Source organism: Neofelis nebulosa, chromosome 1 (assembly GCF_028018385.1).
Source record: "Neofelis nebulosa isolate mNeoNeb1 chromosome 1, mNeoNeb1.pri, whole genome shotgun sequence".
Lineage (NCBI taxonomy): Eukaryota > Metazoa > Chordata > Mammalia > Carnivora > Felidae > Neofelis > Neofelis nebulosa.
The window spans coordinates 229,928,987-229,944,119 of NC_080782.1; the positions used below are offsets into that span (position 1 = coordinate 229,928,987).

The following is a 15,133-nucleotide window of genomic DNA, read 5'->3' on the forward strand; positions in this document are numbered from 1 at the left end:
CTCCACTCTTTCAGAAGTCCTACTTCTAAGTGATGTTTACAATTCCAATTTGCACATTGTAAATAAATTATCAATTATACTCATATACATATATTTTCCTTTTCCTTTCCCTACTTTGTGTCTGTACTTTTAACTCTTCTTTTCAAAGGAAAAAAAACACCACTTTCCTATTAAAATACATCATGCATTTCCATAGTGTTAAGAAGGCAACCATTGGCACTAATAATAAATGCCAACATATATGCCAAGAACGTCTTCAGCTGCAGAAAAACAGAAACAACCAAATATAGTGTAATTCTGTTAATATCTATCAGATAAGCCACATTTGCAACTTATACATGATTAAGAGTTCAGGCTTTGAAATTAAGTCTGTTTGCCTTTCAGTGAAGACTTATTTACCCCTTACTAGCTTTGTGATATCTGAGGAACCGTTTAAGCTTTCTCAGCTTCATTCTTTTATCTGTAAAATTGGCATAATGATAGTACATACATTATAAAGTACACATTATATATTATATTGTTGTGATGACTAAAGAACATAATTTATGAATAGCACCTGGCATGGAGTAACCTTACCATAAATTTTTGTACCTTGCTGCTGCCATTATTGATTTTACTGTTAATGATCATTACCATCATCATCACCATATCCCAAAAGAAAATATAGAGCCAAGCCATCTATCAGTTATTCTCTTTATGCATCTTCAACTTCTTTATTTATTTTGAGAGAGACAAAGTGGGGGGGGGGGGTAGAGGCAGAGAGAGGAGAGACAGAATCCCAAGCAGGCTCTCTGTTGACCCCTGTTGGGCTCCATGCAGGGCTCAATCCCACGAACTGTTGAGTTCAATACATAAGGTGAAATCAAGAGTTGGATGCTTAACCGACTGAGCCATCCAGGTACCCTTCATCTTCAACTTCTGTCCACCTTTCCTAGCTCTGGCCTCTCTATTTACAGACCAATATCTCTTAACCTAAGAGAACAACTTCTCAACCCATATCCCCTTATATTTCTAGCCCTTAAGCTGCTTTGGTTATTTCTCCCTCCTTTCTGAAGGCAGTATGTCATAATTGAAAGATCATGGTAATGCCATCAAACCGATCAAAGTTCCAATTCTGCCTCTACAACCTACTAGCTTTCCATGTTGTCTTGGAAAAAAATAATTCTGCTTTCAGAATTGCAGGGGTTTCACTTGAAAAACATAGATCTTAAGTAGGCCGTAAGGATTAAGAAACTTGTCAGTCTGTCATCTTTACTCTCCTTCCTTGATTCAGCTTTCCAAAGACTTAGAAGATTTCCACAGACATCTCAAAATTAATACATCTAGATATATTTTCCCTTCCCCAGGTTAGGGAAGTTTTCAGCCATTACTTCTTCAAATAAGATTTCGTTCTCTCTTCTCCTTTTGGAATACCTATAATGCAAATGTTAGTGTGTTTTGATGTCCACTAAGAACCTCAAACTATCTTCACTTTTAATTTTTTTTTTAAGTTTTATTTATTTATGAGAGATAGAGACAGCACAAGTAGAGAGAGAGAGAGACAGAATCCAAAGCAGGCTCTAGGCTCTGAGCTGTCAGCACAGAGTGCAACACAGGGCTTGAACTCAAAAACCATGAGATTATCACCTGAGCCAAAGTCGCACGCTTAACTGACTGAGCCACCCAGGTGCCCTGTTCACTGTTTTTGTTTTGTTTGTTTTTGTTTTTTAATGTTTTGCTGTTCATATTCTATTAGTTCTATTACTTTCTCTTTGAGTTGACTTTTCTTTTGCTTCATCTAATCTGTTGAAACAATCTAATTTTTCACTTTTTTCTTCAGCTCTATAACTTCTAATTGGTTTTTCTTCATTTTTCCCATCTCTTTGTTGAAGTTCTTACTGTCTTCACACATTCTTCTTCCCAGTTCAATGAGCATCTTTATAACCATGATTTTTAACTCTTTATCAGGTAAATTAACTTATCTATATTTCATTGTTTCTGAGGTTTAACTTTTTCTTTCATTTGGAACATATTCCTCTGTTTTTTTTTTTCATTTTGCTTGCCTCTCTGTCTTGGTTTCTATGCATTAGATGAAACAACCACCTCTCCCAGGCCTGAAAGAGTGGGCTCCTATAGGAGACATCTTGCCATTCCACTCAAAGAGCCCTGGCTCTCTGTAGTCTCTCAAACCTCAGCACTTGTCCAAGCAGCCTATTATATTTTAATTGCTCCCAGTGGTTGACATGGGCTTAGATCTGCCAGTATCCCTAACAGGAGGACCCAGATTCAGGTTAATTAGATGATAGACCCTCAGGCAGCAGCTCTTTAAAGTATGAAAATCTATATGGTCCTTTGGAACCAACAGTGTAAGCCCCACTGGCCATGAGAGCCAGATTATCTGGCAGCATCCGCTGGGTGGCAATTATAAAAACCAGGGACTGGGACGAGTGCACACGCTTTTTTTTCTGAGAGATACTAGCATGCTGAAGCAAGGGAGAAGGAAAGCATCAAGGTGGCATCCATAGCCTACATTCCTTGGGATAAACTCCATAGGCCACTAGATACATGCCGAAGGCCAAGCTCCAGGATAAGTAAGCCAAAAGGTCTCAAGAGGTCTCCTTCACAGAAAGACTGGAGGGTGTGCCTCAGTTTGCTGTCTGTGTAGTACCCGGGATAGCAGCCCGCCAAGAACTGTCTCTCTGACTGGTAGAGTCCTGTGGGACCCAGAAATGAAAGTTCCCTATCCACAAGAGCTGGGTGATCAAGGGGCTTCCCTGGGTGGCACTGCAAAAAACTAGGGCACCAGAGACTGGAAATGATTATAGTCAGCCCCTAGATGCATGTTTAATTAGAAGCCTGCTCCTCAGGGCGTAGTCATGATGATTAGCTAATAAGCCTTCTTAGAAAGACAGAGTCCCTGGGTCTGCTGCCTCTAGATGTACCCTGTGGGTGGTAGCTGTTTTAGAACTTTGTCCCCATTGGTTACAACCCTGTTAGACTCACAAGGGTAAGTTGCCAGAGTCAGGCAATATACAGTTGCCCCCTGGCAGCAAATTGTAAAAATTGGGATGCCAGACTGAGGCATAGGCTCCTTCATGGGTGACACAGATTATTACAGTTCCATAACACCAAGAACACAATCTCCTCTGGCCTTCAGAATCAGGTGGTCAAGAGGTTTCCCTTGGGAGGCAGCCATAAAAATCAGGGCACCAGACACGTGTAAACTAAACTCTCCAATCAAAAGATGTAGAGGGACTGAATAACAAACAAACAAAATCCAAAAAACAGGACCAATCATATCTGCTGCCTGCTAGAGACTACCTTTAGATGTCAGGACATGCAGAGAATAAAAGTGAAGGGATGGAAAAAGATATTCCATACCAAAAGAAAGGTGAAGTAGCTATACTTTATACACACACACACACACACACACACACACGTATATATACGTATATATATACGTATATATCGTGTATATATACGTATATATACACGTATATATACAAAAAATAATAAAGACTGTAATAAGAAACAAAGATGGCAGTTACATGAGGTCAATTCAACAAAAGGATAGACATTTGTAAACATGCATCCAACACAGTAACATCTAAATATAAAAAGCAAATATTAACAGACCTAAAGAAGAAATAGCAAGATAATCACAGAAGGAGATTTTAATACTCACTTACATCAATGGGTAGATTATCCAGACAGAAAATTGATAAGGAAACATCAGCCTTAAACACTACATTAGACCAGATGCCTACCTCAAGAAAGAAGAAAAGTCTCAAATAAACAACCTAACTTTACACCTCAAGCTGTAAAAAAGGTATAGAAAAAGAAGAATAAACAAAGCCCAGGTTAGCAGAAAAAAAGAAATAATGAAGATTGGAGCAGAAATAAATAAAATAGTGAAAAGACTATACAGAAAATCAATGAAACTAAAAGCTGGTTCTTTGAAAAGTAAAGAAAATTGACAAACCTTTAGCTAGTCTTATTAAGGAAAAAAGAGAGAGTACTCAAATAAATAAAATCACAAATGCTAAAGAGGGGCTGTTACAACTGATATCACAGAAAGACAAAGGATCATAGACTACTACAAATAATATTATGCCAACAAATTAGGCAGCCTGGAGGAAAAGGACAAATTCTTATAATGTACAATCTACCAAGACTAAATTATGAAGAGCTCTATAATCTGAATAGACTACCAACAAACAACAGTCCAGTACCAGATGGCTTCACCAAGCATTAACGGAAGAATTAGCAACAATCCTTCTCAAACTCTTCCAAAAAACAGAAGAGGAGGGAGCTCTTCCAAACTCATTTTACTGAGGCCAGCATTACCCTGATACTAAAACCAAACAAGAGAAGAAAATTATAGGTTGATATTCCTACCAAACATAAATACAAAAACCCTCAACAAAACATTAGCAAATAAAATTCAACAATACATTAAAAGGATCATATACCATGATCAAGTGGAATTTATTTCAGGGATACAAGGATGGTTCCACATCTGCAAATCAGTCAATGTGATAAACCACTTTAACAAAAAGAAAGGTGAAAATCACACGATCATCTCAATAGATGCAGGGAAAGCATCTGACAAAATTTAACATCCATTTGTTATAAAAGCTCTCAACAAAGTGGGTATAGAGGCTTCCACATTATAGAGACCATATATGACAATCCTGTAGCTACCATCATCAATGGTGAAAAGCTAAAAGCTTTCCTCCTAAGATCAGGAATAGGATAAAGATGCCCATTCTCATCACTATTCATCAGAGTATTGGAAGTCCTAGCCTGAATAATTAGGCAAGAAAAAGACATAAAAGGCATCCAAATTGGAAAGGAAGAAGTAAATCTGTCAATATCCACAGATGACATACTGTATATAGAAAATCCTAAAGGCTCCATCAAAAAATTCATAGAATAGGGGCGCCTGGGTGGCTCAGTTGGTTACGCGCCCGACTTCGGCTCAGGTCATGGTCTCAACGGTTCGTGGGTTCGGGCGCCACGCCAGGCTCTGTGCTGACAGCACGGATCCTGGAGCTTGCTTCAGATTCTGTGTCTCCCTCTTTCTCTGCCTCTCCCCCACTCATGCTCTGTCTCTGTCTCAAAAATAAATATAAACATTAAAAAAAAGTAAAAAAAAAGTAAACTGAAAGAAAGGTTAAATTAGAGGATGAAAGAAAAGAAAGAGGAGAGGGAGGCTTTTGTTGGTACTTTAACTAATGCTGAAAACAGACATTTATTTCAGAGTTGATGTTTTTAAGAAATATTTGCTAGGGGCGCCTGGGTGGCGCAGTCGGTTAAGCGTCCGACTTCAGCCAGGTCACGATCTCGCGGTCTGTGAGTTCGAGCCCCGCGTCAGGCTCTGGGCTGATGGCTCGGAGCCTGGAGCCTGTTTCCGATTCTGTGTCTCCCTCTCTCTCTGCCCCTCCCCCGTTCATGCTCTGTCTCTCTCTGTCCCAAAAGTAAATTAAAAAAAAGTTGAAAAAAAAAAAAAAAAAAAAAAAAAGAAATATTTGCTAGGAATACAGGGCATGATTTTTACCTGTAAATAAATGAAAGATATATTATGCAACACCAGTATACAATAAATATTCTATGAATATTATAATGAAAGTGCATTACTTATAAAATAAATTATAATGCATCCACATAATGGATTACAATGGATACATTAACAATGACTCCAAAAGCAAGAGAAAATAACAAATTTATAACACTGCAACCCTTTGTTGTTTGATATGAATGTAACAACTTATTTAATAAATATTAACTTTATTTCCAAACATACAATAAATAAAAACTAAGTCATAAAATATTTGTATATAAATTATTGGCATATCCTTACTTGTTTCCATAATAATTCTAAAAGTAAAATTACCAGCTTAAGGGTTATAAACATTTTTGTGCTGTGTAAAGTGCACGTATTTGCATTTTAACCCTTCAGAATTTTGCCAAATTTGCAAATTATGCCAAATTTGAAAATTTTTGTTAATATATTTTTATTTGATTATTAGATTTAAATTGTTCTTATCTGTAGTATAATTTAATTTTCTTTTGTTAACTGTTTGATGTTTTCTATATGTTTCCCTTAGTGTGATACATTCTTTTAGTTGATCTATAAAAGCTTTTTAATCATTAAAGTTATTAACTTTTATCATATAAAATTCCGTTTGTATTTGATTTAAATTTTGTCAACATTTTCGACATGCAGATATACAAAACTTTTATTTAGTCGTATCTTTCACTTTGAACTTCAGTTTCTGATGTTATAATTTAAGACACGTTTTTTACACAAATATTAACTTTAATTTTCTTTATTTTCATTTTTACCTTTAAATTTAGTGCATGTTAAGTTTATCTGGCATAATAAGTGAGATAAGGATATAAATTAATTTTTTTCAAATAGTTGCCAATTTGGTAACCTCAATACCATTTGCCAAATGATATTTCTTTTTCTACTTGATTAGGAAAGTTGTATTTATAATATATGATACTATATGCAATATATTTATACCATAAGAAACATTCATACAAATTCCAGCGTATTTATAGATCATTCATGCCATATGCCTGTTCTTTCACCAGTACTACATTATCTTAACTATTTTGTTTCTGGTGTTAATTCTTGCCCTAATAATGAACTGTTAGAGGAAAACTAATATATTTATTTATAAGTTCACCTAAATATTAAATTTATTCTTATTAATCCTATAGTGAAATGAGTAATATAAAGCTTCTTAATCTTCTAGGCCAAGTTATCAATAAAAGTTTTTTGCCTCTGTTTTTAGCATGCTTAATAATGAAATACATTTTATGGCTATCATCAATATCAAAATTTTAAAAAACTGTTTAGCTTTCTCACTGGCTTACTCATCTACTAAACAAAAACTTCCTCTATATTTACTTCCAAGTGCCATGCTATGTGTCAGGGACTACTCTCTTGAAGTACACATTCCAATAAACAACTAAACAAAGAAATAAATTGTGTAAGTGCCAAAAGGGAAATAAAGAGGATGTAGTGGTAGAGAACAGGTTGGTCATGGGGAGGAAACTATTCAGGTACAGCAGTCAGGTACGGCATCAATGAGGGGGACATGTTTAGGGAGACACCTGACGGATGAACACGCACCAAGGATGCAAGAAATAGGGAAAAGACAGAGCCAAATACCAGAACCAAAATACAAAGATACAAAAATACAAAGAGTCAGGAAAATGGTTATAATTATTAAGGAATGAAAAGATAGTTTGATTATAGTAGCATAGTGAGAAAATGGAAGAATAACATGAGATAAACTTGGAAAGATAATCAGCAGTCATATTACTATCCAAAGCCCGTATTTTTACCCTAAATGCCACCAGAAAATTTTAAGTGAAAAAAAAAAAAAGAAAAAGAAAGCAAGGAACAGTATCATTTACATTTTAAAACAAATTGCAGCAAAATTGTAAAAATAGAATAAAGATCAGTAAGAGATGAAGAAACTACTTTAGAGACAATTGTAGAATCCAGGTAAATTAGAACTAAAGCAGTGTTCTACTACAAGTTAAAACATTTTAACTTTGTCTCTTAAATTATAGGATGCCTTTAAAATTTTTAGAAAGAAAAACTGCTTTATTATACTTCCTATACATTAGAAAATATTTATTATAGGAATGTATAGTAAATATAAATTACATTTCATTACTTTATTATATACATTAGTGTTATTTTTTTGTTGTCATCAGTAATAGACTAAATGACTACAGAAGTCCAATGAAGAAACCATGGCCATGCTCCAATAAGGGGTAAGACTTTGAACCAAGGGAATATCAAAGATTGAAAAAAAAGAGAGAGGGGGGCCAGAAAGAGCTAGTTCAGAATATTTTAAAAGGCTCAATAATGAGCTGAAAGAAGAAAGTGAAGTGTGTTGGAGTTGAAGAGTAGTCCAGATCAGTACTTCTCAAACTATCTGTGAAAATTTACCTTTTTTTAAAACCATCATTGACATTAGAAAATGAATTAAAAATAATTTTAAAAATTAAATACACAAAATAAAAGCTCAAATGTTTTTATTTGACTCCATAGACAAAATATGAACTTCAATTTAATCAGAACAAAGATAACATTGGGAAAAAGAAAATAATAAACTGTCCATGTTGTTCACTGAAAGTGTATGTATAGGTGATCGATACAAATAAATGTTATTATACTTGTGACTTTTTTCCATCACACATCATAAACAAATGAAAAAGTTTTAAGTAAAAGAGTGATTCCCCAAAAGAGATGCCTATATAAATATGTTTAATATAAATACTGGGAATATAAATATTTAAAGTTGATAATGTGACACTGAGCTTTTGCTTGTTAATTTATCTAATCCAAGCTGAACTGGCAATAATGGGAATTATTCATGGGAATAACACACAGCTACCCTGTTTTTGTTTTATTTTAATATCACACAGAGTACAGAAAGTAGTGTCACAAAGGTATATTCATGGAATGAAAATCAGAGAGCTCAGGATACTCATCTTAAACTTTCATCCAAAATGAAACTAGAAATGCTATTTTTTCAAAATATACTCTCAATTCTCATCAATGCCCACCCAATTCCAGTAACTTATCTTGTGTTATAATCAATAATAAATTATATTTCAATAAAAGAAATGGATCCCAGTTCCATGAGTCTCTTATGTACAAATTTTTTTCTGGTGGAAAATTAAACACAAAATATTCTATCATATACATAATGTGTTAGGAGATAGATTTTCAAGGATGAGCAAAATCAAGATCATCCTTGAAGACTAAGATACTTTGATAATCATATTAAATAATAATTATTAAATAATTAAAAATGTCATAAAACTGTATACTTCCAAGATTCTAACTTTTTGCCCTTTGATCTTTTCTCTACGTAAAAAACACATTGCAATCATCCCCCATTTTGTAAGTACTGAACTCCTTAAAAATGTTTTACAGGTCTGACAATGCAGCCAGTCCTACTAGTCTTTTAAGAGTGGACTCAGGCTGCTTTCTTATCCTGTAAAAACACCAAGAGTTGAATTTGTAGTTCCAACATCATCAATAGAACTTTTCCTTTTAAGATGCATTGTGCCACAGCATTCAATAACAGTTACTTATGATCAGCTTCCATATTATCACATAGTGAAGAAAATAGCAAATTTATCACATCAGTCTTAAAATTATTCAAAATTTTATTATGCTGCTAAGAACACTGTGCCATTCAACTAATATTGTTTTCACAAGAAAGTATCCTTGATAAAGAAAACTGTGCATTGATATTCTGATGTAGGCTCTTAATGTGGATAACTATTCCAGAATAGCCTCCAGTCACTACATCTAAACCTTTGTAAATACATGTCTATACAAAACAAACTCCAGACTTTTAATCTATTCTAATTTAATCTAATTCTTCTTAGTTCATAGCTAGATGTTTGTAAGCAATAAAGATGAAAAGAAAGAATTTTTCCTTTATTTCATCATGATGTTCACAGGTTGCACATTTATAAAAATAATTCTGTGCATTCATCATGTTGTAACAAAAAATTCTTCACTGCTTTATTTGTTCTACAAGTTGGTCTTCCATATTATTAGACAATGTATAGTATATATTCAACTATGGTATCATCTGGAGCTCGAGGTCCTCTTTAAACTCACTCAAGTTATTGGCAGAATTCAGTTCTTTGTTGCTGTAGTCTCAAGTCCCCCACTTACTTGCTGACTGTCAGCCAGGTAGTGCTCCTAAGGTCCTACAAAGTGATCTCAGGTCTTTGAACTGTAGTCACCCTCATCTCATCAATAAAGGACTTCCCTCAAGTCAAATCACTCTTAAACTGAGTCGTTCTGACTTCCTTTTCTGTCTTTATGGGGCTCATGTCATTAGGTCAGGACTATATGGATAATCACTGTCTGTTAAAAACAATTGTGCTATGTAATACAACATGGTCACAGGAACAAAATGCATCATATTCACCGTCCCAGGAATTATGCATGGAATTACGCATGGGAAAATCTTGGGTGGGGCAGGGAGCCTAATTTGGTTTACCACAGTTCTTGGTTCTGCAGAGAGTAATCCCATGTTAATGTTACCCAGAGACATCACATCAGCTATTTTATTTTTTACCTTTAAAACTTCCAACTTCTTCTTTAAAAAAAAATCTTCTATTTTTTCTCATGACATTCACTATTCCTTTTAGACTGACAAACATGTTGAACATACTTATAATACCTGTTTGAATGTTTTTATCTGCTTATTCTGCCATCTCTGCCCTTTCTGAATCTGTTTCTATGGAATAATTTTTTTTCTCTTGCTTATGTATTATATTTTCCTGCTTCTTTACATGTTTAAAATTTTTTATGGAATGCTTAACATTGAATTTTATGTTGTTTGTTGAAGAATTATTTTGTATTTCTTCAAAGAAAAGTGGAACTTTGTTCTGATAGAAAGCTAAGTAACTCTAGATCAATTTGATGCTTTCAAGTCTTGTTTTTCAGCTTTTTTTTTCTTTTGAGACTAGAGTAGCCTTCATTTTAGGGCTAATTAGTCCCACTACTAAGGTATGACTTTCTGCATACTCCAGACAATGGCACCACCGTGAATATTATTATATATATAGTTAAGTATCCTTAATTTGCAGATGATATTTTAAAGAAATGTGATGAAATACAAATACACAAATTATATTTTGCTCCCAATAGCCAAATATAAACACAACATATCATATCTCCATGAAACCTGAGGTGTATACTTATTTGTAAACAATTACATTATGGATATTTATTGTATAACAATTAATGAAACACGAATACCCAAACAGGTCAGGAGATGAGGTCAGTATTACCTTTGTAAAATGAGTGGGCAAAGCTCTGCTCAGGAATTAACTTGGCAAGGAATCCATGGTTCAAACTTGGATGAGGGATAGATGGTATGACCACAACTGTAGAGAAAATCATGGAATCAAATTTGAGCCAGCATGTAACAACCTGCAACATGGTCCACTGGAGATCCATGACAACTCTGAATTACTGCAACATGCAAACAGTACTAGAAATAAAGACTGCATCTCTGGGGGAAGGAAAGAGGTTACATATTAAGAGAAAGGAGAAATCATACACTTGTTAAGTAGAGTAATTTTGGCAACATACAGAAAGACACACACACACAAAATCAGAACTGGAAGACTGACTAAAATATTGCTTGTTTTATACATATAAAGCTGACATGGATGCATTAAAAATGAAGAAAAAATTGGTTAACATAATGTCTTAGTGTTTTAAATGGTCAAAAGACATAAAATGGAATGGTAGGATAATGTTTAATTTGAAGAATAAAGTTAAAAGTATACTGCAATGAAATAGTGTCATGTTTATGTATTCAAAGTAAATTTAGCATGCAAAAATAAAGCATAATAGCTAAAACATAATCCATATTTCCACAATGTCAAGGTAAAAGGAGATATGATATGCTCATGGAAAACAAGATGCAGAGATTTGACCACTAATTTCTACTCACTTTGTAAAATATCCATTTTCTTTATATATCATACGCATTTATTTAGGAAAGACAATCTCAACTACAAATTAATCCAGTGGTACACGAAATAAACACTAGGTTACTAAGGATACACTGCAAACAACCAAGAAACAACCTTGATATAAATACAGGGCAGGAAATGCAGCTGACAGAAGGCACCCCATGATATTAAAATGTTAGTTTATCATTTTTAAGCAGAGTAGGCAAAGCTGATAAAGCAAGAACTCCCACACCATAAGCATCTTTGCCAAATAATAAAGACAATATGACCCAAGATGGTTCCTTGTTGTCTGTAAGTCTTTGATTTTAGTTGAAACAACTTTGGTATAAAGTTTAGAATATATGTTTGCTTACTATGAATTTCTGATAAAAATGTATATCCTTAAGTAACTATACACAGCAAAAGAAAGAGAGAATGAGAGAGAGAGAGAGAGAGAGAGAGAGAGAGAAAGAGAGAGAGAGAGAGAGAGAGAGAGAGAGAGAAGCTATCTTTAAATTTGGCTCTAAAGATTTAAATTTTGGCTTATTCAAGGTCTTTAACTACTCTATAAGGATCTCCTACTTTCATGTTCATAATAGTTAAAAAGTAATACATTAAAAATATATCGGTTATATGCATATTAAGTAGTAAATGGTTTGTATTAATAGGTGGAAAACACTAAAACCAAACTGCACTGGCAAAATGAGAATCAGTTAATATCATGGAAATCCACACATTTTTGCAGAATTAAGGGAAATGCAATTGGCATTTATACACCACCTACTTATAAATGTGTGATGGGATTTTATAAGTAGGACTAGTTTATATCTGGAAGTAAAAATGAAACAAGAAGAGATAAATGATGACAAAAATTCATATAATTAAAAAAAATAGTACCTGTACTTGTTGGCGAATTTATTTCTTGTCTGATGTTTCTACCTGGTTGGCTTCCAGTTCTTGTAGTCTCTCGCTGGGGTTCTAATATGTCACGGTACTTGGAAACCATCAGAACCGAAATGAAGTAAACAACAGCTAGAGCTAAGAACTGTGCCTGCTTGCTATCATCCTGTGTGAAAGGAAAAGGCAGTTCTGACATTCAATTTTTTAAAAATTATTAGAGTGTAAGAAACTACTCCTATTTCGTTTTCTTTATGGAGGCAAAATATGACATTTAATTTTTATTAAAACTTCTAAACATATATTATTATGTAATTAGTATCATTTAAGTATAAATACAAAACTCCAGGAATATATCATCTGAGTTATAGGTTGAAATTTAATTAAAAAAATAAGAATTTTAAAATTTTGCTGAATATGCCACAAAACTTTACTATCCATTACTTCTATAACAGAGTATGTACATTTATAAAATATACAGAAAGTATAAGGTTAGAAAGAACAATATCTGGATAAAAATCAACAGTTCCAAATGTGATAACTTAAAAAAAAATGAATAGAATAAATTATAATTGAGATGCATGTACAATCCTACCTTAGGAGAGTATATGAGTACAAAACAGGGGAAATATAAACAGTGGAGGAACAGAAAATGTGGACTTATACCAGCTCCATATGAGTTAGAAGTATGATATGGCAGCTTAAGAAAAGCTAATGCCACCTTTGACTGCATAAATAAACTTTAAAAAAGTGACAATCCCACTATTTTGCACTAGAAAAAAATGACTTCTAAAAAACTGCCAATATTTGAGGCTCTGAACTTCAAAAACTCAATGACAAAATGGGAGTTTTTAAAGAGGACTGCAACAAATTGGTAAAAGGTCAGAAAACAATGGGTCAAGTTAAGATACATAGACAATAGATTTAAAAAAGCAGACTGCAGTCTAGTAGAGAAGATAACTCTACAAGTTGCTTTGTGAAATATAAAGAGCTACCCAGAACCTTGAAGGCCTAGGTAAATATCTCATAGGGCAAAAATTATAACCTCTAATACCACTTTCAAATTAGACTATATCTAAGGAATCAAATGTAAATGGTTATAAAGCCTTTTTTCTAAGCTAGTAAAACTAACACTTCAAACCAAAACTGCCAGTAATTACTGCGGCCCACAGATAGCAGGTAAGAAATAGTATGATACAAATAAGGAAAGCAAACATGCATTAAAGTCTAGCAACTCCATTAAAGGCACTTAATATTTATTAATCCATTTAAGCACCAATGCCAACAAGATTCAGAATTTATGGGCATTTGTCAGAAAAGAAAGCAAACAAGACATATTTACTAATAATACTTTGAAATGGAATTGGCACCGCTAACAGAGAAAACAACGCAAACAGATTAAATTTGTTCTGAAATATTATGAATTTAGTATTTCATATTCTGTGAGTGACAACTTTTCTAGAGATATAATTTCTTATAAAGTGTGTGAAATACATACCCTGTGATTATAATGCTGATGGAATAAATACATAGGGAACGGGCAAAATCAAATACTTAAACAGTATTGTAAAGGACACTGAAGTGCAATCAGATCATGAGGATACTGACCAGGAATGAATTCAAACACAGCTCAAGCTGTGATGAACTATAATATTCTAGGATACATTTCCACCACTTGGAAACTCAGTACCAGGCAATCAAAAGGCATGTGTGGAATGAATGCATGTCAACTACAAAGTTGGGGAGTTGCAAACAACAGATACTGTGAAGTGTTGTCTTAGCCAAGTGAAAATCTCCCATATGTACGGCATGAAAACAGTTGCCTTTTCTTTTCAAATCCAGATCTGCAAACCAATTGTGCTGCTTATTCCCAGTTCTGTCTTTAAAAACCAAGCACAACAGACATAGAGGCTAAACATCTGGAGAGTAACTCAATTTTTATACAAATCAATTGCCTTTCCTACATATGTTATTATTATGAAGACATAAACTCTTATGTTTCTCCCATCTGCTTAAGAAATCGGTCTCTCCACTATTCAATCCTGAATTAGTAACATAATTAACTCTGAAATCCTTTAAAAATTTTAATGCTTCAACCAGGATGCTAAAACTATCTAATTCAACTTTAAAGGATTAAAATTACTTCAGTTTATATAATTTGTATATAAGTGGCCTAGTATAATCTAGGCTTGAGAGAGAGAGAGAGAGAGAGAGAGAGAGAGAGAGAGAGAGAAGCGTAATGAATTTCCTTTGAAATTTTAGCTTATTGGCAAACACTGAAAACAAAATTGATTTTTAAAGTCTAATTATTTTCTTATCACATAGCAAATTTTGCCACATGGCACTTTTACCTAGATTTGAACAGTTTATGTGAGTTTAAGTCAGCAATGTCTTCATCATGGAAAACAGACAAGAGCAAGATAAATTCACATCTATTACATATTACATGCATATATATAATCTACATACTTTTCCTTAAAAACCTAATTTTTGGCCTCATTTGTTTTTGAAATTAAGGCAACTAAAAATGACTATTGATTCACAAAAATGTCAAAAGTCAAGTAGAATTCTTGGCATTATATCTACAATTGAGCCTAAAATATATCAATTGTCAAACACTTCCAATAAGTGACAGGGATTAAGGAGGGCACTTGTGATGAGCACCAGGTGATGTATTAAAGTGTTGAATTACTATACTGTCCACCAGAAACTAATATTACACTGTACGTTA

General features: G+C 33.7%; 1 protein-coding gene across 10 annotated transcripts in view; it reads right to left on the reverse strand.

Moving 5' to 3' along the window:
- NBEA (neurobeachin) overlaps positions 1-15,133 on the reverse strand; it is a 681,254-nt gene that overhangs the window by 434,723 nt on the left and 231,398 nt on the right. For 8 of the 10 annotated variants that reach the window (XM_058687548.1, XM_058687568.1, XM_058687557.1 and 5 more), the window contains 2 exons: positions 12,403-12,571; positions 10,834-10,929 (listed from right to left, as the gene is read on the reverse strand). In XM_058687548.1, coding sequence (XP_058543531.1) covers positions 10,834-10,929; positions 12,403-12,571 — 265 coding nt within the window. The remainder of the gene's footprint in view (positions 1-10,833; positions 10,930-12,402; positions 12,572-15,133) is intronic. The other 2 variants (XM_058687599.1, XM_058687578.1) reach the window with 1 other exon arrangement.